General features: G+C 41.5%; 1 protein-coding gene across 7 annotated transcripts in view; it reads right to left on the bottom strand.

Moving 5' to 3' along the window:
- The window catches only part of CMIP (c-Maf inducing protein), a 137,959-nt gene that overhangs the window by 29,734 nt on the left and 81,069 nt on the right, over positions 1 to 27,156 (bottom strand). For all 7 annotated transcript variants that reach the window (XR_007506784.1, XM_049806651.1, XM_049806652.1 and 4 more), the window contains exons 3-7: positions 24,677 to 24,727; positions 6,948 to 7,109; positions 5,729 to 5,770; positions 3,004 to 3,066; positions 1,469 to 1,549 (exon numbers count right to left, since the gene is read on the bottom strand). Coding sequence is in view for 6 of the 7 variants with exons in the window: in XM_049806651.1 (XP_049662608.1) it covers positions 1,469 to 1,549; positions 3,004 to 3,066; positions 5,729 to 5,770; positions 6,948 to 7,109; positions 24,677 to 24,727 (399 nt within the window). In the remaining variant the exon portion in view is untranslated. The remainder of the gene's footprint in view (positions 1 to 1,468; positions 1,550 to 3,003; positions 3,067 to 5,728; positions 5,771 to 6,947; positions 7,110 to 24,676; positions 24,728 to 27,156) is intronic.

The raw sequence follows: 27,156 nt of genomic DNA, 5'->3' as shown, positions 1-27,156 counted from the left end.
TGCGCATGCACACACATTCTCTAAAAGACTATTCAGTACAGAAGTCCCTGGAGAGCTGTAAAGTGCCCAAATCCACTCCAATTAATATATGACACCGTAAATTCTCTGACTACACACTGCGGTACAGACATGTTGATTTTCAATCTGCAAATGTTAAGTATGGTAAATATACCCAATTCTCTGAAGCTAACCAAATACAAGCATTACACTATGCATTTAGATTTTATTTGAGACCCCTCAAGAGCTCTGGATGCTTTAAAAAAATCAGTCTGGAATCCAAGAATAACATTTACAGAATGTTTCATTGAACACTACAGAATATTCAAAAATGTTTACATGTCTGCAGAGTGCAGGCACTGAGCCAGGAATATGACCTTTTTGCCATCTTGGGCTTTCTACCTAGTTCTGTAAACTCAAGGAGTTAAATAATAATACTGTTGTAAAAATAAGAAATATGAACTGGTTTATACTGGGTTGATGCTATACACAGCACAACAGTGGATAGTCTCTAAAATTATATCAGTTAGTGAAAAGAAGTTGATTGTGTAGTTATAGAGATATGAGACCCATCCTTAAGATCACAGCCAAGTCAACTGCCTTAAATATTTTATTTTATTGATTTGCTACCCTTTGCCACAGCATTGTGAAGTAAAATTTCCATGGCAGGAAACTTAATATGCCACAAAGGATGGAGGGCTGGTAAACACCCAGACCTCTCTTAGGAAAGGAGTACGGATCATGTAAGAATATCTTCAGAGTTGGGGGGGGGGGGGGGGGGGGGGGGGCGGAGTGTGTGTGTGGAATCTGGTATACAGGGTGGAGAGAGCAAATCTGGCAGGGCAGTCTGCTAGCATTTATTTCAATCACTAGCAAGGATTCATTGGCAATGAAAAGAGAGAGAGCCTGGGAGAGAACAACCATAAAACGACAGAGTACATGATTCCTGGAACAAGAAGGAAGAAGAATAGCAGAAAAGTGTAAGGAAATTCAGGAAACCTAGGTAAGAACTCATTGGACGTGAGTCTAAAGCAAAATGGAAATCCAGAGAGCTGGGGCTGTCTTAAAGAAAAAATGTTGAAGGCCTCAGCTCAAAATCAACAAAGTCCCTGACTTTGTTATTTAATTGATTCTAAACCATTATAAGTACAAGGATGGCATGCAGGGAGTAAATAATGAGCCAAGAGCCAGGTGGGAGAGAGCTGGAGCTCCATATGCTGGCACTGCTACCAAAAGAAGCATTCCTCAAATCATGGCTTTGTTTAGATGCTTTTGGAAGTCCCACTGAATGCTTATTAATTCTGCATTTATAAAGCAACACACAGTTACATGCAGCATTCACAGTCTGGGAGGTTAGATTTAGGTATCACAGAGCTTTGTTCATTACAGGCAACGGAGCAGCTGCAAATTATGAAAGGTATCCAGTAAGGTTCTCCAAACTGACCAAGCTCCCGGTAACACATGCACTCACCATGTTGTGTTTGAGAATCCTCTGTACCACTGGTGTGAACACTTCTATCACAACCATGGACCGCGGGCGCTCTCGGCAGTGCTGTAATGAGCAACAAGTCATTTTGTGAGCTGCAGAAATTTTGATGATGGGTATCCTCTGGCTTCACACCCCATGCATGGATTACCCCAAGATTAACAAAATCCAAGAGCTAAATTAATCTTTCCTGGGATTAGCGTACTCATAACTCTGCTCTCTCCTATGGATTTGCTGGCATCTAATAGAAGATTACCATAGGAGCTCATGAACTACATGAGTTCCTTTCCCTACTGCCTATTCTTCACAAAACTCCCTGGAATGTAGTATTTTTGGGACTTCTACCCCTTTTGTCAAATTTGGTTGAAACTTGTCAGCAGTTTCAAAAGTAAAGGGACTAGGGACAAAAAGATATGTAGACAGAGGCAGTATAATGGCACAAACCTCCTTTCCTTGGGATCCAGGCTAAAAACCTGTGGTGGATTTTGGAGGGTACCAACAAGCCACTCTCCCATCACAGGCTAAAACATGCAATCATAATGTATCAGTCAGAGTAATTTAGGTTGGGAAGGCCCTTTGGAGGTCATCTGGTCCAACCTCCCGCTCAAGGCAGGGTCAATTTTGAAGATACAGTAGACTTCTCATTAGCCTTGTCCGTTTCAGCTCTGAAGAGGAAAAGTCCATAACCTGTTTCCCTTCCTGCAACTATACACAGCCCATCCCACTCATGTAAAGATGATTAGGTACCCACCTCTGATGGAAACCAAGGCAAAAAAAACATCAATAAAAGTGCCTTGAGTCCGAGGCTAGATATGACCCTAAGACTGGCTTACAAAAACGCAAGTCAGAGGTGTTTTTGAAACTCAACTTAATTTCTGTAGGAAGAAGCTGCTGCTGAATACCTCTGGATGGGAATTATAAGCAGCATCCAGAATGTTTGACAAATGTATACCCAGTCATCAGTAAGCAAATTTAAGCAGACTTGAAACTGAAACACAAACAGGCCTAGAGGAAAAGTAGTCTTCAAATCCAGAAGTTCTGCAATCCAAAGTAGTCAGAAGTTTATGGAAAGGATGCCAAATGCAGCACAAGCATGGATTTACCAGATGAGAGGATGGGTCCTTACGATCTTCCCATTGCCACTACCCAATGACATAATACCATTAGGGCTGAGTTGTGCATCACATTACCAACTCATCTGAACACAGTGACTCCAGTGATTTTTGCATTAGCTAAATAGAACATGCAGTAGGACATTTCTTGTACCCAGACTGAGGTATGGGAGTCTGAAGATTTTAACTCTCACAGAGTACCAGGACTGTGCAGTCTGATGTACTAAGGATATGGATCTATTTATCGTAACAGTGCTGTTAACTATTGCAATATCATTGGCTGTTGACCAAAAGCTGAAATCAGTTGGGGCATGATGTAAGGAGTTAAAGAAAAGAACAACCACCCCCCTCAAAGAATTACACTTATATACAACTACGAGATTTCAGAAAGCAAAGCTGTTCTGATACCTTGCAGAAGAATTCACAGAGGTCAGGAGGAGGATGGTTGTTTTCCAGCAAAGGTGCAATTGCCTTTAAAAATAAAGAGAGAGAAAAATTTAATTAGAGGACTGCAACTGGAGTAAGCATTTTGCGGGGAAATATATTTCTTGAAAAAAAAAAGCTTACTTGTAAAAAAGAAGGACAAAAGCATCAATAGAGACATTAGAAGGGGACTGTGTGTTTATTTTACACTGAAGTGTAAGCTCAAGCTCACCTCTGCTATGAATCCTCTGGAAAATTTTCCTTTTAAGTACATGAGTGTAAATACATAAAACACAGCAAAGGAATACAATTTTTATAATGGTTTAAATGAAAACAGGAGCAGATCAATTGTTTGAGGATGTACTACAGCAAGGATGAATCTGGCTTACTGTTTCAGTTATAACATCTCCCTAAGAGAAAATACTGAAAAACACCACATGCACACACACCCTTTATGAAAGAGTTTGAGCTCTTTTTTTGAGAAATAACCCACTAAAAGTAGCATAGCACTGTTCTTACCTTGGAGGACCCTATTCATCAAAATCAAGCATCTAACTTTGTGAAAGTTGAGATCAACAATTCCTTCTTTGCCGCCATGCAAACCAATGTGCTTATGCTTGGTAAATACATTAGAGGTCATACCTGCCACTGAGGGTGTAATGAACTTATGTTATTTTTACTTCCTTTGCAAATTAGAAAATGGTACTAGAATAATGTATTCTCTCTATGTGATGGTGCCTCCAGGCTTTTTCCTGTCTTGAGCTAAAGGGATTCCCAGTACCCATTTAAAAGTAAGATTCTAAACACAGCAGCTAGGACATTTTGTATTAAGCAACTGAACACCAGATGTTTTATCTGGATGGCATCTGGAGTTTTACTAAGGCAGCCTGCTTTGGTTTTTGCTCTCCCTCTTGTCTCCTTAAGGATTTCAGCCCCGGCAAGTCTGCTTGCTGTGACTGTGTTTCACAATAGCCGATTTCACACACAAACAGGTCAAGATTAATGTGAATTTTAACAATGAAACCCAAGCACATCTGCAAAGATCTGGTTTTGTTACTCGTAACATTTGTGAAGTTTCTGTTTATTATCGTGTGCCATCCTTCTGCAACTATTCACTCTTCCTCTGGTGGTGGTCCAGCAACAGTGGACTAATGAACAATGCGACACTACTCAGTGAGACTAGAATATCCTTGCTACCCATCCAACACCTGAGCTAAAGATCTTCCTTGAACCCATCTTTTGGAGTGTTTGCTATAAGACCTGCCAAACCACAGGAGCCATGTATTGCAAAATCACCAAGTGTTTACACCTGACCGGTAACTGTCAGTGGATCACTGCATCAGAGATGTAACTGATTGGTTGTCAACTGAAGAAAAATGAGCTTGTTTCAGCCCAGTCCTTACTGAATGTAGGGAATAACCACAACAGATACTGTCAAGCCAGTCATGGCTCCACCTGTACAGTCAGTGTGGAAGAGCGACAGCATGAAAGCACCCTGTATTTTCCTTATGTGCGCTGTGGTTAAAAGCAGAAACTTGCTGTCTCGCATTGCCGGGAAGGCATCAGTTGTAATATTGATCTGTTCCAGGACCATCTAGAGAAGGAAAGCTGCTTCCATCTGCACGGCAAATCACCGTGTACTGTTAAGATACTACATGAACACACAGTGTTAGCAATACTTCCCAAGAATAGCACGGGTTAGCTGTGTAAATGCAGTGAGCAATCAATGCCCACAAACTAATGACCACAAATTAATGGTTCATGCACAACCTACAGAGGGGCAGGACTTGAACTGAAGAAGCCATGACCCAGAATTGATGAATAATGTAGGCTGAAAAGACCTTTCGAGGCCACCTGGTCCAACTTTCCTGCTCACAGCAGGGCCACCTTACATCTTTTATTAAAAAAATCCTTCCTCCAAAACAACCAGTTGTAACTGGGGGCCTGAATTACCCTTGGCACTAGAGTAAAATGAAAGCTATAGCAGATTTCAAAGAAAAGTAAATGCCACTTCAGAAACTTATCTCGGTGACTGATTCCAGCTAAAATGGTATCTGAAGCAGCAGTTAAACACAATTCACACCTACTGGCAGCTACATGCCACCTTGTCATTTTGCAGAAAGTCACAGAGATGTGATACGATCAGGTTGCGTTGAGGTTCTAGATTAGATCACTGACTGGGAAAATCTGGAAATTGCCAGTGACTGAAATTAAATTACACTGCTGGGGAACCAAGTTCCACCTCTCTGATAAATTGTTGAGATTTTATAATTTTGTTGCACAAGGAAGAGAGCTGCCATTTGATTCGCTTATTTCTATGTCTAAATAAATGCAACCTACAGAAAAGTAAAAAGTTCAAGAGGGTATTTTTATAAATCAAGTAAAAAGGGGGTTAAACTGCAGCGATACATACACATATCCACGCTTACAAAAACAATCACTTGCTCACATACCATCAGCAATGGAGACATTCTGTGCATGGTAGCATTAGCCCCTCAGGAAACTACTACGACTAAGGGTTTTATAGGGCACATCTGGAAATGATTTTTTTTGGCCATTTAAAGTGCATATATAGATATGAACATTGCACTGTGTAGCCTAGTAAGGAGGCCATTTTGGGAGACGATTAACTCTCAACATGCTGTGCTCTTTCATGTAAGTTGACAAACAATACAGATTTGTCCTGAGATTTTGACGGAAGGATACTCACCACAATAATGCTCTCATGGTCTTGAGTGGTTAAATTGTTGTTCTGAAAGAGTTGAATAGAAGAAATGAATGAGCAAAGAGTACTCTCAGTTGGCACATCAGCATACACAATCCTCTTAGCTACCACCAGATGCAAGCATAAAGGCTCAAGACTGAAATTGCTTATTTTCAGAATAAAATTCATCAAATTGAAATCATTCTCTTAAAGACGGTGGTATACTATCTGCTACAGGGGGTTGTGCAAGCTTCCATTTCTCTCTCAGCATATTCAGATTCAAGCCACCCCAGCCATGAAAGCTGAGCTTACAAACACCAGGATGCCAGAGTAGGTCTCAATTAAAGCCAGCGATACATTTCTTTAAAATGTTTTCTTAAGACAGGCTATATGTTTCTAAGAAAATTAATAAAAGTACTGTTGTGGTGTTGTATACCATTTGTTGGTAGTAAACCAACTCCTTCAGTTTTCCTGAAATACCTTCTTCAAACATGGAACCAGTAAAAGCCGATAAATTTACTGGAAGTCACCTATGCTACTACCTATGCCAAAGTTTGCTTTTGGCTTTCTCAGCAGCACAATCCATTCAGAGGTGACAAAGTTGTGAGTTGCTAAGATCTTTGCCTACTGCAAGAAAAATAGCTAGCAACTTTTTTGCTTATCATAAATCTTTGCACATCAGAACCAAGACATGAAAAACCTGCTTGGCATTATATTTCCTGTCCATGAAAAGTTAACTATTTGAAATAAATGCTATAAAAGGAGGATGGATATCTCTGAAGAAGGAAAATATTTTTCTTTGACAGAACTGGTAATAATAAAATAGCTGCACAATTAATTTATTGGTATATACATATTGCTACAAGAATTATTGGTCATGGAAACAAAGCCAATGGAATAGAAGTCAAGGGGAGTTTTCCCACTTACTTGAAATAAGACATGAATCAGACCCATAATAAAATTACCATAAATAATCAATGACAACAACAACAAAGCCTCAAGATAAATGTGTTTTGTTTTGTTTCTAGAAATCTACCTAACATGGGTCAAATTCTCCTTCTCCACAGCAAGTACAAATTCCACGCAAGTCAGCAGAAGTCACGAGCAGACTCAAAGGCAGAATTTTGACAGCCCAAGTTAAACTAAAACCCACCCACAAACTTTTAACTGTCTGTCTCTCATCTAAATGTGACAGTGTCTTGCAGGAACACTGCTGAGATCATACCTCTGAAAGCAGCTTTGAGACAATCTCCAGTGGTGCTTGGTGAATAGAGTCATCCTGAAGTGGAGACGTCAGTGCCATGTCCACCAGCGTCCTGATCTCCTTCAACACCACCTCCCAGCGGCTGGGGTTACTGAGCACCTTCTTGTACTTGTAAATCTTTTTCTGCAAGAAAAATGAAAGGGTCACACTGACACCGCCATAAACCCCTTGAAAAAACTGACTGGATATGTGCTTCCTACAAGCAACTGCCAAGCGGGCTACTTTGTATTTTGAGCTTCGCCTTTTCTGTTTGCTGAAAAGCTGTACTTAAAACATTTAAATGGAAAATCTCATATGTCTAAACCAATTTCTTCTGTGGAAGCAATGAAAAACTGTGACTCCCTTTTTTTATTTTAAAATAAGTTTTCAAACTCCAGAGCATCTTTCTTTCCATCATCTCCTCTTGCAGATACCTTATTCCTCAGGCTATTGACAGATCCCTGCTACTGCACTGTTTCCAAAGCTGAAGGTCCTTTTAAAGGGATTTAGTCATTAAGAAAGGAGGGAGAGAAAGGCCAGCAAAACATCATTCTTCGGATACTTTATTCTACGTTGCTAATTGGTGAATTCACATTCAGAATGAATCAAAACCAATTTCATCAAAGTGAAAAATTCCAGTACACCCACAGGCTTTTTTTCTGTCTTGAAGGTTTCTGAAAAGTCATGCTGTCACCCTCCAGTTGTAACAGAAACTAACTTGTGAGGTATCCAAGTCTTCCACACAGCATTTCCACTCTCAAAAGAAGCATTCCTGACTGCCTAATCCCATCCGCCCCAGTCCTCTGCATGCCCCTGCATTACTTCTGGCTGTGCCCAAGCTATTTCACCAATTGCCCTGTCCACAGACCAGCTGGATAAGCAAAAGACAATTCTTACCTCCTCGGCAGCCATGTTGCCACAAATGACTGGAACAGAGGCTGCTTTGTATTATAAATAGTATTCTTTAGAGAAAACCCACCCTCCCAAATTCCCAGGGGTGGCTTGATGAAACTCTACAAGTTCAAGGAAACAATGATGAGCATTAAAACGCCACTCCCCAAAACAACACAAAGCGTGCACTAGAACCAGGAGAGGCTTGCCAAAGCCGCCAGAACTGGAGGCACCGCACGGCCACGGAGCTGGCAGGGAAGGAGCTCTGCTGGCTGACGGAGAGTGACTGCCAGGACCACAGCATTTTGTTTAGTTCACATGCCCTTCCATTCCCCTCTCTGTGTGAAACTGGTCCTCTGGTCAAAGGGATGTCAAGAAGTCTGGATACATCCTCAGGTTTATTAAACAACACAGGCTGGGCACTTCTCTGTTTACATGAAAACATCAGTGTTTTGCACTAAAAATGGATCTTGCGTTCCTCACCAGCATTTCCAGGGAAATCGTAAAAACTGCCCACGTTGTGCAACTTGCAGATTCAGCTGCACATTTTGGGCTATTCATCATAAGTGTAATAAAGGCAGAGGACTTTGCAAAGGGTTGGTCTGCTTTGTTTTGTTTTGTTTTGGAGCTTTGCTGCTACACAGCATTTCCCCCTCCACTCGCACAGGGCAGCCCCTGCAGGAACCATCTGAACAGGCTGGCTCTGCTTATCAGCCGCCTCCTTCCCACCGTGGCAGCAGATCTAATGCTCAACAGAAAACACAGTCACCTCTGTACCCTATCCGAAACACGACAGAAGAGACAATACAGAAAAATACAGATTTCAGATGGCTTGGGTTTGTCAACGTTGTTAGAAGGGGGAGAAGAGGGTGGCACTGGGCTGACATGTAAAGGCTGATAAAGCAATCCAATTATCTTTTTAATTAAATTCATGCAAGTACAAAAGCACGCTTGACAGTAGTTCACACTTTCAGTGCATTTTAAGCCACTGAAAAGCTAAAGGAACATAAAAACACACGCTGCAGATGCTATCAAATGTGTTCAGGATTTCAGAACTGAGCAGAAATTTTTATACTTCTGAGCTTGTTAGGGCAGAGGGGGTCCATCAGTGTTTTTAAGCTACCAGCACTACTTCTACCATCATCACAGATTTCTTGGACTCTTTAGGAAACTTGAATCATAGCACTTAATTTCTCTTATTCATGTAGTGCCTTTTTTTAGGGTCTTTTTGTTAGACCCACTCCAGCACTAAATAAAATCTAAACTTCAAAGCCAACCAGCCAGCTTTGTAACTTGAAGCAACTCCTTTCTGACTACTTGAGGACACTAAACAAAGCTAGCTCAGCTGAAATTTATTCCTTGGTCCTGTACTATCAAGAAATCAAATTCAAAGCAGAATTCAAAGCTGGATAAAAAGTGGGGGCGGGGGGAGTGCAAGAGCTAGACCACCGGGCTATTGCATCCCTGCCTGCTCTGGGCTGCCCCTTCCTTGGGTGAGTTACAGCATGATTTCAGAGAGCAGCTCCTTCAGCCTGAGGGACATCTCTGAAGAAAACCCTCTTGCCCAAGAGGACGCTGCTCAGACAACCCTACCACAAACATCTTTCTTCCGCTGTCAAATCCACTCTTGCTTGGGGGGAGGGAGGAGCAAGGGAGGTTTCCTTTCCCTTTTAGAGATGTCCAATAAAAATTAGAATTCTGATGATGCTGACGTACATAAGAGAGAAGACAGAAGGAGCTGTACTCCCTGCTATGCAAGGGAGACCTACAAAAGCTGCTGCTCAGACCAGGCAGACAGTGTCTCAAAGGGAGCATCAGGGAACAGCTACCTTTGCAGACATGCTGAGCCTGCCACAAGCAGAAATCCAAACTTATCAGTCTCTGCTTCACGTTTTCAGCACAAAGGATTGCACTGCACTCATATATTGAGCTGTAATCTGCAAGCGACATTACAGAAGTCTTGAATGACGGTGGGAAGGCAGCAGAAAAATAAATAAATAAATAGAGGAGCCATCCCCAAGAGGGTTAAACTCTGCTATCCTGAACCTTTGCCCATGGTTATGCTGCTGTTTTTCTCAGCAGAATGCTTTTCACTGTTGAGCGCCTTGCTGAAAGCCTCAATTAAAGCTTGAAACCTATCAGTCAGTTACAGGAGCAATTTGCTGTGTATCAGCAAGCACTTAGCCAACACTGAGCCATCTGCTCTATTCTACCTGCGCCGACTCCAGAGCACAGAGAAACAATCACTCATGAGCTTAAAAGCAAAGCTGCCTGGTAAAGACCCGTATCAGAGAACAGTCATGTCAACACTTGTGAGGAGTTCATTCCCCCTTGACGTAGGTGTAAAAGATGCCTTCAGTTGCTGAAAATACTCACAAAACATTTATCATTAATAGCACGTGCAAGAAAAATACTGGGGTGGGAATCCAGTTTCACTGGGATTTCGGTAAAAGCAGCAGCTCCTGCGACAATTTATGTGAGTGAAAATAACACATGCCAACTTGGAATTTGACCCTCCTAGTTACTGACCAGCCAGAACCACACGGCTAGTGTCATTCCAAAATCTTGCTATGCTGACTTTAAAAGCAAAACCACTGAATTTAATAAGTACGAGAAGAAGCAGCATGGGGAATAAGTGACTCTGACAGGTCATCCTTCATTCTCAAATCACTCTAATTAATTAAGTCTTGCAGAAACCCAAAGACCTAAGTCTCAATCCTCTTTTAGAGGAGGAGGAATTGAAGTCCACATGTGAAAAACTACTGTACCAGTGTTATTAAGCAAGCAAATGTGACAGAAATCTGTAAGCAGTGGGTTTTGCCATCAGTGCTCAAAAGCTCCTGAACACTGCTGTGAATGGAAAGTTCAGGAGAGCCTAGGACACTTTCAAGCTTTTTAAAGTAACATCTTCATAGGTTTTTCTATCCCATAATGGCCTCATCCTGCAGCCCTTGCTCATACAGCACTTCCTTGGACAAGAATGATAATACTGATGCAGTTGACATCTAAGAAAAATGGATTCTAATGCACAAAATCAGACGGCATGGAACAACTGCCTTTTTCAGCCCTAGCAAGACCTTTCATGTTAGGAACATCTTAAAGCAGCCGGTGCACCTGATCCAAAAAGGGCAAGATGACGTTAGCCTTCTTAATGACCAAATTTCATCCCTGCTTTGCTACTGGTGGCCAGGAAACGTTCTGTACTCTTGGGAACCTGTCTTCTCATCAGCAAATACTATCTTTATTACATTAAAAGAAAATTAATTACCAACCCTAATCCAGAATAGCCTGTTAAATTCTAGCTCTCTGTTCTTCAGTCCTTTACCATGCAACAGCACGCAACTAATCGCTTCTTTATTGGAGAAGCTAGAGCTACTGCAGGAACATATACTGACTTCGAGTGTTGCATGTGCCAGCAACTGTTTATTTCTTGAGCAATGAGGGCAGTTCCAGCAAAAGGGAAAAGGTCAACCTCCCGCACAGAGGTCCTCTCCAGCTCATTGCAGGGATGGCTGAGCCAAGCTAGCATTACAGCTTAATGTTGATGGAGCTTATGTAAAATGGAGGTGCCTCTTGCTAGATGCAAATGTACAGAGGAAAAAAACCACAGAGGGCAGATACCGGAACAGTTTTCTCCACTGCAGCAGAACATTTTGTTAAAACACTGCGTAACAAGAAACAGGAAGAGTTGCTTGGTATGTTCAACACACGTTTGGCTTGTCCTGCAAAGCCCAGGAGCTGTACCATGTATTCTTGAGCACCACCTGCTGGCATTTTGTCTATTAACTCATTACCTTCATGAAAACAAAGACAGCATGGTATCCCCAGAACTCAGCTAGATCCATATTCTGCTTTTAATACTAGCAGGCATTGCTTACTTCATGGTATTCTCTAAAATATGTAAGAACAACTTGTTGCTAATGGATGTTTTCCTGACAGCCACAGACAGGCCTAAATTACCAGGTGGATCCACTGAAAGCCTTCTGAACTAAGTTCCTACCTGCAACATTCACCAATATGAAGAAAAAAAGCAACTTCCCTGAAAAGACTAAGTCTATAAAAAGTCCTATTCCAGGCAAAGGGCTGGGGCCAGCACAAGATTAAAACTTTTTCAAATCAGGGACTTCAGACTGCTCATGCTGTAGTAATCAAACTCTTCATGACCTTCTGAAGGTCATGCACAGAAAGACTGATGTGCTGCTCTCTAAAATAGCTGAAAAACAACAGCAGCAAACTTTTGCACTCTACCATGTTTCCAGGTGAAAGGCATTCTCTGCATTTTTCATTTTACCCAGTGCTAAATGCTGAAGGGCATCAACTTCACTGCTTCAGTTGCTTCTCTGAATACAACCACCTCGGTTGAGGCTCACTTGCCCACGAGCTCCTTGCCACAGGCCAAAGAACTGGAAGGAAACGTTATAAGCTAGACACTTCCTGATTCTCACTCAGCTAAGGTCAAAATAACACTTCACTTTTTGCCAATTCATGTAAAAAAGATCCTGATGAAATCATCATTATTCATTGCACTGAGACTGGCATCCATGAATCTATGCCCTGAATAAATATAATCAAGTGACAGTCTCTGCCCTGAGCAGTTCACAGTCTTGATGATTAAAGGCAAGAAGGAGAAACAGAGCAAGAAAACCAAGGTGATTTCCTTGAGGTTATATGGCAAGTCAGGACCAAAGCAGAACTGAGGTCTTCTGATTCTCAGGCCTCCATGCTAATTGCTAGATCATGGCACCCCTTAAGTAAAAGCACCACCAACATGCACTGGGGCTGTAGCAAGCAAGTTGAATGTTGATACCCTGTTGCTGTACTTCCCCATCACATCATCTTCCCCCACCCCCCTTTTCAGCCTACATTCCTTCACCTATTTTTTTCCCACCAGCATCTACCACCTTGCTCCACATCTCAGCTAATCCAAGCAAGAACCCGCTAACACTCAGACCAGCACTGTTTCAAAGCCAACAGAGTTCAACGGGTTCAGCAAGTGGTGGCGTGGGTTCAGCTGTTACTAATGCACAAGCTGGAACAACCACACAGATACTTCCCACAGGCGCAGAGTTTGTCCTTTGCTCAGATACCACTGGGACAGTACCACTGCAAAGTAAAAGAATGCTGAAACAAGCAAAAGTTTAAAAGGACGAAACATGGACGCAACACATTTCTGCTTGGACGAAGAGAAGTGTAGTGGAAGTGGGACCAGGGGGCTCACAGGACAGCCTCCTCACCCACCTTCCAGCACGACACAGGGCAGCTGTGACATTAATGCACTGAAGAACTTGCTCCTGAAGCATATTTTATATATATATATATATATATATATATATATATATATACCTCCACCTCCTATGCACACAGCTGTCACCTGACTGACCATCCTTCTGGGCTTCTGCTCTGTGATGTGCTCCAGACTACTGAAAAGATATCCTTCAGCAACAAGGGGGGATGAGAGGGTAGGAAGGGAAGGATATTCTATCCAAGGGAAAAGAGAAAACTAAATACACTGGGCAACCAGATCTTAAGTTTATGGGCTCCACTGAAGACAAACCTGTATGCAAATACAGTGTGTGCACCTCCAAAAACTGAAAGCACCTCAAAAATTGTGGCTTCCTTCTAGCCCCCTAAGCTGGAAGGGAAGAGGTCATCTTCGGTAGACCTTCCCACTACTAAGCAGAGAAACTGGCCTTTGTTTTTGCTGGTGTCTTGTCCTTCTCTCAAATCCCTGCATACAGCCCTTTGGTCACTAAGATGCAGGAACACAGCAGGCTGATCCAAACCCAGCTCTACCTTAGCCGTGCATTTGAGATGCCGTTTCCCCAGCTAGAAAATGCAAAAGGCCAACTGTGGCGGCCACTGCACTTTGCATGGGCTAATGTGGTTACTATTGTAATCAGACCTGTCCACAGGGGAGACATTTTTTGGCACAGCCGACACTGATGCATTCCCCGAAACCCTCCATCCCTGCTTCCATTTCCTTTTGGCAAACTCTCCCATTCTTCAGGCCCCAGTTCCAGCACCAGCTTTACACTTCAGGTTGGCAAAACATCAGCTTTCATCCTGCACACAGCAACTGCTGTTCCATATTTTTCGTATCGGAGCCAAGCTGGGGTTTGTTTTTAATGTTGCTTTGGCTATGTGGAATTTCACTATGACTGCAGATACGTTTCTAGCAGAAGCACAAGCCACTCCCTACTTGCAAAAAGCGTTGGTAGAGACACAGTTGCGATCTTGAGTTGCAAATCCCATCTAACATCTCCCCAAAAGAAGAAATATTTTAAAATATGTTGTCCATGGGCATTTGGGTGTTTGTTTTGGGTTGGTTTTTTTTTAAGCAAAAGTCACATAACACCTTTTCCTCCTGATCTTGGGCAGGAGGAAAAACTTAACAACTTCAGCACAGTTGACCAACACAGTTGTCCAACATGTACAGGAAAGATCTGCCCTAACTGCATGCTGGGGGGGTTTACAAACCCTCCTGAGTTGCTTTCAACTCTTATGCAGAATGAGTGAGAAAAACCTTCACAAAGAGGTTGCTGGACTCACACAATTAGGGCAGGAGCCAGACATCATGCTTGATCTACAGCACTTTAACAGCCTCTGACTCATCCTCAGAGGGAAGGTTTCAAACATGTTTAGGCACAACTACCTCCTCCTCTTGCAGGACCTTACAGCTGCCTGCTGCAGCATTTTTGGCCCTTTTCCCCAGAGTAGCAAAATGCTTAACACGGACACTGTCTGGACATCAGGATCTCAGTGTTCTGGCACAACCCACAGTTTCCAGAGTGGTGTGAGTCTGACGCGCTCCTGTATTTGAGATTATGCAGTATGAGCTGGAGTCAGCAAAATCATGTTCCACTTACAAAAAAAAAAAAAAAAAAAGAGCAGACTACTAGATGAAAAGCAGGAGTATGTGTACCATATAAACTCCACACTTTCCAAAACCTTCAGTAGACTAACTGCATTGCAGTGCATGGCCGGGGGGGAATAGTATTAAATAAAAAAAATATAGCAGGCACTGCATGACTGTGGAGTTTAGCATGCATCAAAGAGAAAGCAGAAGACACAAAGCACTGTGACATTAACTGCCACCTAGGTGCAGTCCTTGCTGTGCGCTTCTCTGTGCGGAGACCTACCGTTACTGACTGCATTACAGAATGCCTCTAACAGCAAGCTGAACTGATCCAGGTTCCCAATACCTTTACATTCATGCACTTCATATTCCACATATGATGGCTGTGTCTGTGGAGTGTAGTCCTTGACATCCACCAGCTCTCAGCCTGCGGTGGGAATAAATGACTTTGCCACTGCAGAGAAGAGATAGTGTGTAGGAAAAAAAAGAACACGTAAAATCTTATCATCATTGCACTTTGACCAGGGCTGCCAAAGAAAAAGCTGTGCGCAAGGCCACCGTGGAGAATAGCCAGGCAGCATACCTGTTGCGCAGAAACTTCCCCCCGTCCCTCCAACACTACACCCTTCAGATCCCACTCAGGCATGAGAGAGCTGGTCATCACCGGGAAAACAGGATGCTGCCTCATCTGCAAGGCTGCAAAACATAGGCCAGTAATTTCAGGAACGTACGAACTCTTATCGAAAGAACTTGCCACCTAAGAAAGCATCTCATATTAGGATTACGCAGCTACTAACACTACATATGGTAGTAGCTGCTAACAAAAGATAATCTCTGAAAGATAATCCATCCCCCTTCTATTTTCTGGGAAACGCCAGTAAGCTTAGGTAGCACTGAGTAGCACACAAGGCAATTTTTTCTTCCCAGATATGCAAACTGGATTAAAAAGCCACGTCATCCCTTTTCCTTATTACTCTCCATGGCTAGCAGTGGGCACCCTCAGTCTTTCCTGCCCTCCTCCCTTCTCACCAGCCAGCAAAACCTTCCAAACGGACATTTACCCACCTGTTTCACTTTCTCCTCCCTGGCAAATGTATTATTTTGCTGAATTTCTAGCACTTCGACACCATAAATGGCTTTGAAATTGGCTTCTCTCTCTTGTGCACCTGCATCATCAATGTCGTCAGCAAGAGAGATGTGCACGGCTTGAGGAACATGTTTGTGTCAGAAAGAGGCTGCAGAGCCTTAGGGAGAGCACAGACACTGGATACTGATGTGATGCTTGCAAGCATCTTAAAAGGGACTTCAGAAAAGCAGGGTATTTCTGTCTTCAGATCATTGGGCTTTGGAGCTCTGAATTTTCCAGTTTCTCACAGGGACATACCCAATTTCAGAGCAGCATTTGCATCTGACACAGTTCCATCACTTTGTTCCATGTTTTTATATTGCATCTTACTGCACCACATCAGCAGAAAACCCGAAACCTCCTGCAACTCTTTAGCCTACACCAAAATTCCATTGCATCTCTTCAATTTCCTTGTTTTCTTTCTCCTTTGTACAAATGCTGCATGACGTGCAAGACTGAATCAAGTCTCGCAGCATTCAGTTTTCTGATCCCAAGGTAAGCTTCCTCGCAGAGGATCAGAGATCACTGGGGTGCCACCGAAACCATTGCCCACCTCATGTTCAGGACGGGCCGATGCAAATAAGTCACTCACAACAACCCCGTTGTCCTTGATGGATCTTGCCCCTGGTCACACAGCCTAATCTAGTATTCCCATCTTAAATACTACAGTAAAGAGCACCAGAGACCAGGCTATGGTAAACAGCTGTGATGCAATGGCTTCTGAATGAAGACAGGGGAATGAAGGGCATACTTTTACTAGCACTGTTTTCTGATAGTTTTTTTCTAATTTTGAAACAATCACTATTCTGGGAAAAAAAGACAAGGAGATGTGTCAAGACAAGATGAACACATGACATAGCAAGAGCTAGAGCAGATGATACAGGCTGTGACGCAACATACTGTTTTAGGTATTTTTGTGGCTATTAGCAGCAGTTTTATAATCCTCTAATACATTATGTGTACCATGATGCACTCAACACAGTAATTACATTGTAAGAAATAAATGTAAGGACAAAACTGTGCAAGAAAGGAAAGAGAAATTTAAAACAACACCTAGGTCCCCATCGCTCCTACAGACTCATGTAGGTCTTCTGACACCCAGAGTCCTCATAACATCCATAATGCAGAATTGGGCCCCATGACAGCAGCTTAACAAGGCACTTAGCATGTGTCAACTCCCAGAGTTAGGTTTTCACACCCAATGCATCATGCGAGGAGGATAATTACACTCCTGGGAAAGACTACCAGTCTTGTCCTGTCTTCATAAGAGATCTCCTAAAACCAGATTTTTCTGCAGCTAGGAACCTGAACGAGAGACTAATTTTGGTGCAGCTCTATATTATGACAGCTATAGACAAGAAGTTGTAATTTGGTGAAACTAGTGGTCACCGTGACCTGGAAGGCCTGAATTGCAAAGAATTAGTCATAAGGTCAGCCCTGGAATAATGCAGAGAAGCAGCTCACCAGGACAAAAACTGAGGATCCCTCCTGGCCAGCAGTTCAAGCATTCCTGAGAAGCAACATACTCCAGCAATTGTATTTAGCCGAGACCTAAGTACACAATAACAAGCTAACCTGTTTATTCAGCTGTTTTTGACACCCCTCTATCTTCAGACCTAATATTAGTTTGAATAGGATAACATCCAAGTCTAGAGGGGAAAATTCAGAGCTGGTCCTGACTTAGCTAAAGCAAGATAGAAAATAACTACCTAGTTTCTACTCAAATTTCACCAGCAGGCCATTAATTGGCTTGAGTTCTGTCTCCTTAAAAAAAACCCTTTTTGGCAATGTAGGAGGCATCTACAGGTATACAAATCGCATATGCATGTGGCTGGATGAGGGCAGAGTAGCTCAGATCCAGGCTGGCATCTCAGCATAGTGCCAAGAGCCTCTTCTGGTTGGACAATGTGCTGTGCTGACACTGATCTGCAGCTCCCAGATTTAAAGTGATTCATGCTAAGCCATGCACAGCACAGATGGTGATCAGCTGCCGCTGCTGCAGACACACCTTATGGGAGGAACCTGCTCCAGTGTCCCCCAGAAAGAGTGAGGTATTTTCCTAATGCAAAGGCAGTGAAAGCTTAAAAAAACCTAAGTACTCTATCTGTTCCAGTTCTAAAAACATCACCAGTGTTTCATAAAAAAATAAAAAACTTTCTGTCAACATCTTGTCTGTTTTTCGTCTACTCATTTCCAAAGTGAGATCAATGCCTTTCTGCTGCAACAGCACAGTTACCTCTAGCAAACTGAGATCTCAGAAACAGAAAACAAGGCCAAGATTTTTCAAGTGACTTCTGATAACAGATGGCCCGAGACAGTCAAACTCATGTGGAAAAATGAGGGAGCCAATGGACTTCATGTGCTCATGAAGATGTCTTAAGAAAAAAGAAAAAAAAAGACACCCCCCACCCCCCCTCCAAAGTAGTAGGGGAGAATACTTAACTACAAAATATAAACATTATGGAAATAAAAGGCTGTAAGTGTGACAAGATTTCTAAGAAGTTGCTCCTGAATTTGCAGTGAGGTTGTTCAGACTATAGACTGGGCGGTTTTATCAATCACCACATGAAGAGCAAGGTGATGTCTCTGGAGAGCCCCACACAGGCAGACACAGCTACATTTCACATTACCTCTCAAATACAAAAGAAGAACAAATCTTGGCAATAAACATCAACCTAACCATGAGAGGGGGCACCAGGAACTGAAAAATGCCAAGATACATTTTCGGTCCCACTATGTTCACCAGAAAGCTCTAACTGGTACCAGCTTCTCTTCTTGGTAACACAGATCCATTAACACACCACTTAGACCCTGCATCTGTTCCATACAGAGTATAAAGTCCAGTCTCTCTATCAGGATGCTCAAAGCCCTGCAGGGGAGAGGCTCTGGCTATCTTAAAAACCTGTTCATGGTCTCCCACAACTGGTACCCATGCATTCCACAGGAAGAGTAAAACCACCAGCCAAAAACTTGTGGGCTGCCTTTTATCCATCAAAGCAAGAAACATGCTCCTCCAAAACTCATGTGCCATCAAAATCCACAATGCTTTCAAAGCCCTGAGGCTTTAAAAGGCAAAACTTAATGCCACAACTTAGGTTCCCGTCAATATATTATTGACTCGTATACAGACACAAAAGGAAAAAGAAAATATACAAAGAAAAAAAAGCTGTCATTGGCCTAATTGTATGATAATTATTTATTGTTTCACCTCAAAATAACAGAAAATGGGAACTTCTGTGTTCTGTGAAAATACCTCAGGTTTTCAGCTAAAGAAAGCAAAGAAACAGCCAAGACCATTTACAGTTATGTCTGCTGTGTAACCACCAAAGAAAGGGTCTGAAGTCCAGGAACTACCATGCCAAAGAACTGCTGAGCTCTTTGAATAATATTTTCACTATGCAGTACAGCACAGGGCTATTAAATTGTCACAGGGAATCAAAGCTTCCTCTCTCAGATCATAAATTAGGTGGTCAAATACAAATGACAGACATAGGCCCTTTTAACAATAACCAATGTGATTTTTTCCTGATCTCATAGTTTTAAGGCATGATTTGCAGAGATTTAAGGCTATAAATTTCTTTAATGTCATCATTTAAATTCTATATAAACCCCACTCCTGTATCAGCACTATTTTTAATCATTACCATGGTGACAAAACCGTAAAGGTGCTTTACACAAGGAGGGCTTTACCACACTTTCAAGAACAATTTCTCTCAACTTAATTTTTTGCAGTTTTAAAGCACAGAAAAACAACTCCCTCTGAACTTTCATCGTTAGATACAAGAACTGATACTCACCCACAGCTATTGTATAAAAAAATAATCAGTACTAACAGACAAGGAATTCATAACCTGGACACAGTAAAGACCAGCAAGTGTATCATCATTCAGGTCAAGTACGACTTCATATGACAGTCGATCCCTTTGCAATTAATAGACCTGCTTGTGCATGGAATTATCTATTTCCTGAAGACACAGATACAACAATCCCTAGGAGAACCAGGGAAGTATTAATTCAAAATTAAAGTTTTTGAATTAAGGCCAACATTGCTTGTTTTAGCATTCAATGCAAAATGTTTGCAAATCCCAACTGACAGCTTTGTTCCAGTTTCCCAATTCATGTGAATCAAAACATGGAGTCCATGTAGAAAATGAATTTGAAAACAAAGGTAATTTGATTATCAGCTGCAAGTCAGGGGTGCGTACACATGCTGGGCTGCATGAGCACACGCACAGACAGCAGGATGAGGGAAATGACTGCTCCCGTCTCCTCAGCGCTTGTGAGACCACACGTGAATACTGTGCTTGGTTTGGGGCTTCACACTCGGCTTTACAGGCTCTTAGCAATGTCGTACAACTTCAAAGTACACCCCGCATTGAGTGAGGAAAAGGGTGGCGTGGGTGGGGAGAGGACCAGATGATGTTCAAAGGTCCCTTCCAACCTAAACCATTCTACAGTTAACACATTTGCACTGCCCATGCTAACAGATGGGTTAGACCCCTAAACAAGGAGCACTATTCATTAGGGGACAGTTGAGGACTGGTTAATAGCATCAGAAGCAAAGACAAAGTATAGGCAAGCCTTTCCAGAAGATCCAGGTCAGAGGCGCACAAAGCTCAGCTTTAGTCATGCTTCATGCTTTACCGCAGACCTAGGTCTGTTTTTTCCGAAATGTGACAGTTCAGGACATTCCCCCAAAGGCTGTCAACTGACATGTTTCACTGCTGCATCATTCAGCTAGCTAGAAAACACAAGCAACCCACATCCCACAACGAGAGCGGTGTTCCAAGTTTACTATCAAGCGTGTAAAACAATGCAACATGCCCTATATAACCTTTAGACGTATTCCCCCCAACAAATGTAAATCTATACCAGTACTCCATATCAAAAGAGAAGACCTAAAGACTCCTGGAGAGGACTTCATGGATATCTTTTTTTAATTCTAGCGCAACATAGTATGACATTAGTCAAGTGGTTTTTTTTAATGACTAATACTTCAAGCATGTGGTGCAGTAGGGCTCAACGCTTTCTACAGAGGATGGTACCTCTTATGTGCTAGGCACTCTACAAATACACAGAAAGTCCTTAGCCCAAAGACAGCAAGATAGAAACAAGTAACAAAGTAGATGGATACTGTCTGGGCAAATGCCAAGCGTACACATTTGCTAATTTGTGTGTGTCCCAAAATTACTAGTCACAAGCCAAGCTTAGCTGTATTCAACCCCTACAGAAGTGGTTGGTTACCACTGTATCTAGCCTAGATCCAGAAAGGGCAATGAACTGCATGTGTTATTCTCTTTTGTATATTCACGGAAAGTGTTGTTATCTTTATTGATACACTGTTATGACTTATCAGCTTCCAAATACCAAAGATTACATATCATGGTTTCAATCCAACCTCCCTGGTTGAAAGGAACATCTCTTACACAATGGATTAATGATTTGTTTATGTTTGAGGATCTGGACAGTTGTTAACATGTTCTGTTTATTCTCTGGACAAAGATAGTTTGGCTTAGCTATAACCCAAAGGAAATCAGGATTTCTAAAAATAGGCTGAGGTGGCCAATAATCCTTTAGGAGTTGTGATACACACTGATATCCAGATTAAATGATGAATTATGAGTAACCCTTAGTGAAAGGGTTTGAAATGGAAAACCCAAAGAGAAAATGACTACACGTAAGGAACAGTCCGTCCCTACATCCCTGCTTTCTTCAATGAGCACAGTATTCAAGGAGAAACTCACATCTAAAAAGCTGTGTAAGCATCTTGACAGCTAGTTAGTTGGATGACACATAAAACCTCTTGGAGCTGGATCTAAAACATGGATAATTATGTGTTTGGTTTTCTTTTATTTCTGTTTATCTATAGCATCTCTTTTATTATTCTCTGGGCTGCAGAAAGAAATTATTCTTGATTTTTATTTCAATGTTTGTCTCTAGAACAAAAATTATTTCCAGGGTGCTGGCTGGCAAACTGAATTCCCACAGCGTGTTAATCCTTAAAACTGCACCACATAAAAGCTCTCTCACAGACCTTAGCACCTTCATACAAGACCAAAGGATAATCGGTATGTGCCTGAACCTAAAGAGCTTCCCCAAATATTTAACAACACAGCTATTCACTGGACCTATCCATTTTCCAGGTAGGTCAGATTACATGCAGCATCTGACTCCCAAGGCTTGAAGCACAGGAAAAGGAGACAGAAGGACATTGACAGAATATGAATCTGCTCTCACAACTGTAATTTAAGTATTCCTGTTTAAAGATCAAGGGGGGCAATCCTCACTGCTGGAAACTCTCAGAATATCAGTTTGCCATCTGTAAAACAGGTTTGGGCAGGGGAGGGGAAGTGAAGGTCTCCTGCTCCACCTACATCTAGTGCCTAGTACGGTGGGGCTCTAGGTTCAGCTGGACCCCCCTAAATACTTCCACCACACAAGTACGAACAACAGCAAGTTCATCTCTGTTGAATGTTTTCCCCCGAATAACTGCTTCAGCTAACTGCACCAGTTTGCATCTGTGTTCTACATGCCCGCAGAAATGTTTTGACCTATTATTTGTAAGACCACTGGACAAATATATCATTCATCAGCACAACCACCCAATTATAATACAGCTGCGGTGATCTCTCTGCCAGCTGGTGCTTTGTGTAAATGACCCATTCCAGAAGAACAGGCTTCCTGTTTTTTTGTGGGTTCCCTCACTACCTGCTTAATCATCAAACCATACAAATTATGGAGTGAGATGAACCTTGGCACCTGGCTCTTAAAGTCATAGGCTATGGTGCAAGTAAAGTGATAAACTTCACTGAGATAGACTACGTAACTGCACTCCTCCACTCTCCCTTCTAGATACACCACTTCTCTTGCCTCTTAGTTCTGTTGTGATTTCACTTAAACCTGCCAAATATCAACCAAAGTAAAGAGCAGAAAGTTACCAGGTGCTCTTCCTCTGAACTATTAAGCAACAAAACCCATCAAAACTATCTCCATTTTAGCAAAGAGAAATTTGTTAGTGTAAAGTACCTGGGCAGTGACTAAACCACTGTTCTTATGGGAAAAAGCTACTTGCTATTCTTGGTAAAGGGAAGGTCTTTCAAATCAAGATAATGTTTCACTTGTTTTGCAGAAATGAACTTAACGGGGGTGGGGAGGGAAGCAAGGAAGCAAAAATAAATCCTACTTTGCAACAAGTTAAATTACTCAGAGTTTCCCAAAATGAGAGGCTTGGTCAGAAGCACTGGAGAGTTTAAGAAATATTCCTTTAAAAACAACTTCCACAGAGCAAAGCTCCCTCTCCATGAAGGAAAGGCATGTGAGCAAGCCAGGTCATTCTGTCTAGGCTTCCTGCCCCCCATCCCACCCCCCACAATTTAATTGATGGGGTGGGTGGTGGTGGGGTCGGGTTGCACCTTTACCACTCAAGAGTTGCACCTACAATCCTGATTTTCCCCTCAGTGCAGGAGTGAAGTGGGCACATGCCACCAGCACATTAGTACCACAGCCATCCCGGTTGGACGTGAGGTAGAAAAGAAATTCCATTATTTCCCTCCATGCTTTCTCTGACCATCCTTGCCTGCCAGAGCAGGAGGGAAAGTAACGGCCACATGGAGATACCATCTCTGCAGTTCTTCGTTATTCTCAGGAGTCGCAAAGAAAGCAAGACTGGCTAGTCATTGTGTTAACGATACTGTCAAGAGGCCAAAATGAAGTGCCACACCACAGTGCAGCCTTCTGCTATCAGCATTACTGTCCCGTGCTCATTTAGGCTATCAGGGTAACAGGTTAGAGAATATGCCAGTGGTCTGGAAAAGGAGATCTCAACACTTGGCTCTTACTGATAAGAACCTGGATCCGCTCAGAATATGATTCTGCCAGATGCTGATGTCTATACAAAGCACACCAATACTGTAGTTTTGCCACACAACTATTTTGCAGCTATCAAACACACCTACAACAAAACCAGTTTGGTGGGAGGGACTTCCTTATATTTTCACACGTGGCTGCTGTCAGCAGACTGAAATCTTGATAAGCTACACAGCCAACCTGGCCGACTTCACTGAAACCCTGCCGAAGACAAGTCCTGAGCTGAAAAGCTACTGCTTGTGTTTCCCACCACAAGACAAGAGAGGACAACCATATTCAGCATCTGGCCAAAACTTGTTTCCAGCTGCATCAAAGATCCATACAGATTCCATCCAAAGGTCAGCAGCTACAGTTTTTGATGAGGAATGTGCTGCTTTTGAGAGACAATGTTGTCACTGTGATCTACTTCCCCTACTCAGGGCAATCAGTCCCTTGTTCCCACTGAAAATGAGAAAGGGCTCGAGACCTCTGAAACGGAAACCGCCTTTAAATCCAAATCATCCTAAAGCATAAACACAGACTGATGCATAACAGACTGATGCTACTTACAATAAGCAACTCTAAAAGACACTCTTTCTCCCTAGTTTCTCAGAAAAAGAAAAAAAAAACAAACAAAAACCCCATGTATCCCAAGATTCCAAAGCATATGATTAGACTGTAGTCATTCTGTAACATACTGCACTTCATAGTACAAAACCAAAACCATTCAATCTCTATACTGTTTAAATGTGAATTTACTGGCTATGTACTTTTTGAAGCCAATCACACATTGATAAAGCTGGGCTACGTAACAAGTTAAATTTGTCCACTTCATTCACAATATGAAAAAAGTGAAACTGCATACATGTTCTGATTTAGGGTTTCTGTAAGAAAAAGACTTTATCCATTCAGGGCCCTTACAATGAAGCAATGGGGAATGCTAAAAAGTATTCTTAGAGGCAGACAAGGAAGACAGTGAAGTGCAGAACTTACCTTCCACTGCAAAGAATGGAACCACTGATCCCTCAGGTAACTGTTTGCAGCCTGCAATAAAAAAAAAAAAAGTAAACCAGAGTCATTACTTTCTACTAATGTTTCAGATCACCCAGCCAAAACTAAGCAAATCACCCATGTGTGCCCTAAAACCAATAAGGCTGCACTCACCATATTTTTCTGAACTTTATGACCCTGGCTAACTTCACCCCCAGCCTCAACAGAGTGAGGAAAACTCTTTGCTCAGAGCTACAACTTCAAATTATGACCAGTTTATTTTCACAGAAAGCAGTGACACAAAGACCTTGCTGCAAATGTAAAATAACTGAACTAAAACCTTACAAAATATTAACCTCCTATGAAACGGTGTCCAACCAAAAAGATTGTGAAAAATCCTCCCTGATTTCAATCAGGTTTTGGTCAAATCTTTAATGTCTGTAGGATATTTGTCTTTGCTATTAATTATCAGGAGCAGAGTAGTAAGATGGGTTGACATTTTACTAGGAGGGGTGGGTTTTTTCCATACTCTAGTTTCCCTTCTTGTCTTGCTCCTCAGCTGTCCCAAAAGCAATTCAAATAACGTCTTAGCTCTTTCAGTGATATTAAAACAGAGTGAAAAGCATAACACACACAGACATGCAGATACATGCACAGACTGTTTGCAGCAACGGCATAAATGTTGCAATTATCACTCCCAGCGATCACCCATTTTTGTCCGTATTAAGCACAGCTGCCAGAAATTCTCAGTGTGAAGCCAGGTTTGTAGCCAATGAAGGAATAGTTCAACACTCCTAAAGGTCAAAAGGCTCGGTATCAAAAAATACAAAAGCATCTACAGTGACGTAAATATGCATGCCTTAACAAGGTGACATAAGTTTGAAATATTTGAGTGGGTAGAGATGCCTTTTGGCTTTTCCAACTCTATCTCATCGCTGCCAATGGGCAATTTTTACTTAGGTTTCAAAACACTTTACACAATCAGTGAAAATTACAGGATAGCCTATAAACCCATGTTAAAAAAAAAAAAAGTTAGGTTCTTCACCAGCTAAAAATCACATACTTCTTGCAAATTAAAGCATCATTCAACAAGGTAAGTATTGAAAATCCACACCACAGAATGAATTTCATTTCCTGACACTGGTTCAGTTCACTGATAATGACAAGAAAACTAGAAGTAAAAATGTTGTACGGTTACCAAAACTGTGTTTAACCTCAAGGTCGTATACTGATGTCTTGGTGACATAAATTTGGACTGATTTCTCTGAATTAAATGGAGTAATGCTTTTACATCTATTTATTTAGTTAGTTAGTTAGTTGTTTATGAATTAATAAGATTCAATTGCTCCTTCGGTAGATCTTTAGGCAATAAAGCAGAAAAAAATCTATCATAAATAATCTTGGCTGACCACAGAGTTTATCAAAAACAAACTTTCCATTGCATGAAGAACGCTGACATATCAGAATATGAATTTGCTACAAATGGAAACAAAAAGCATAACTTCCTTTTTTTTTCTTTTTCTTTTTTTCTTTGTATGCAATGAAAAATTGTAAATACATTTAGAGTGCAGATCTTCAGGATATTTTGGTTTGCCAATATGTAATGATTTTCTTTCTGTTATTTACTCAGTATTTTATGTATATGTGTACAATATAGCATACAGCAAGATAGACCTTTTACCTATATATGTTACAGAACTGAATTTCAATTCATCGTATTTTATACTATATTTTATTATGATAAAAAGGTCAAAAATAATTTGCCACAAAAAGCCTGAAGACCATTTTCAACATAATTAAAAAGGCATGAAAGTAAATATGCTTGGATAGTTCTTCTCTTTGTCCAGACAAAATGCTTTTAAAGCCCACCAGATTTCTTTGAAAGATTCAATTTCAAATTGAACCCTTTTTTTTTTTCTCTCCTTTTTTTTTTTAAGGAGAAAACTGTTTCATGGAGGGGAACAAAAAAACCCTTCATTTCAAACGCTAGCATCAAAGCCCTTTAAGGAATAAGTAAAACTGAAAGTTTTTGTAGGCTTGAGCATGTATATTAAGCAATAGCACCAATAATATTGCAAGTTACACATCCATTCCTTCCTTAAAAAAACATATGCAGATTGAGTACATAGGAGCTATGCAAACTAAGCTACTGTCATTTATATTAATAAATTCCAAAATATTCTAGGGGGATAAAGTACTTCTCTCAAACAGGCAAAATGTCAATCTGATTTAGTCCCTGGTCTGACCATTACATGACTTGAACCAAAAATGCACTGAAATCTGAAGTAAGAGCAAATACTAAAGCCCTAAATGGGAATTGTTGAGAACTGTTAATTAATCTCCTGCTTTTGGGAAGTCAGTAGCTACAGATTGTAAAACCATTACAAATAATTAGAAAATACTATGGGTAGCTAGATTGTGCAACTGACTGGAGCCTTACATAAACTGGATGACAGAAACTATTAATGAGGACAACAGCATCA

Source organism: Accipiter gentilis, chromosome 7, assembly GCF_929443795.1.
Source record: "Accipiter gentilis chromosome 7, bAccGen1.1, whole genome shotgun sequence".
NCBI lineage: Eukaryota > Metazoa > Chordata > Aves > Accipitriformes > Accipitridae > Astur > Astur gentilis.
Note: the sequence above shows the minus strand (reverse complement) of the source record. Positions and strands in the feature narration are given on the sequence as shown.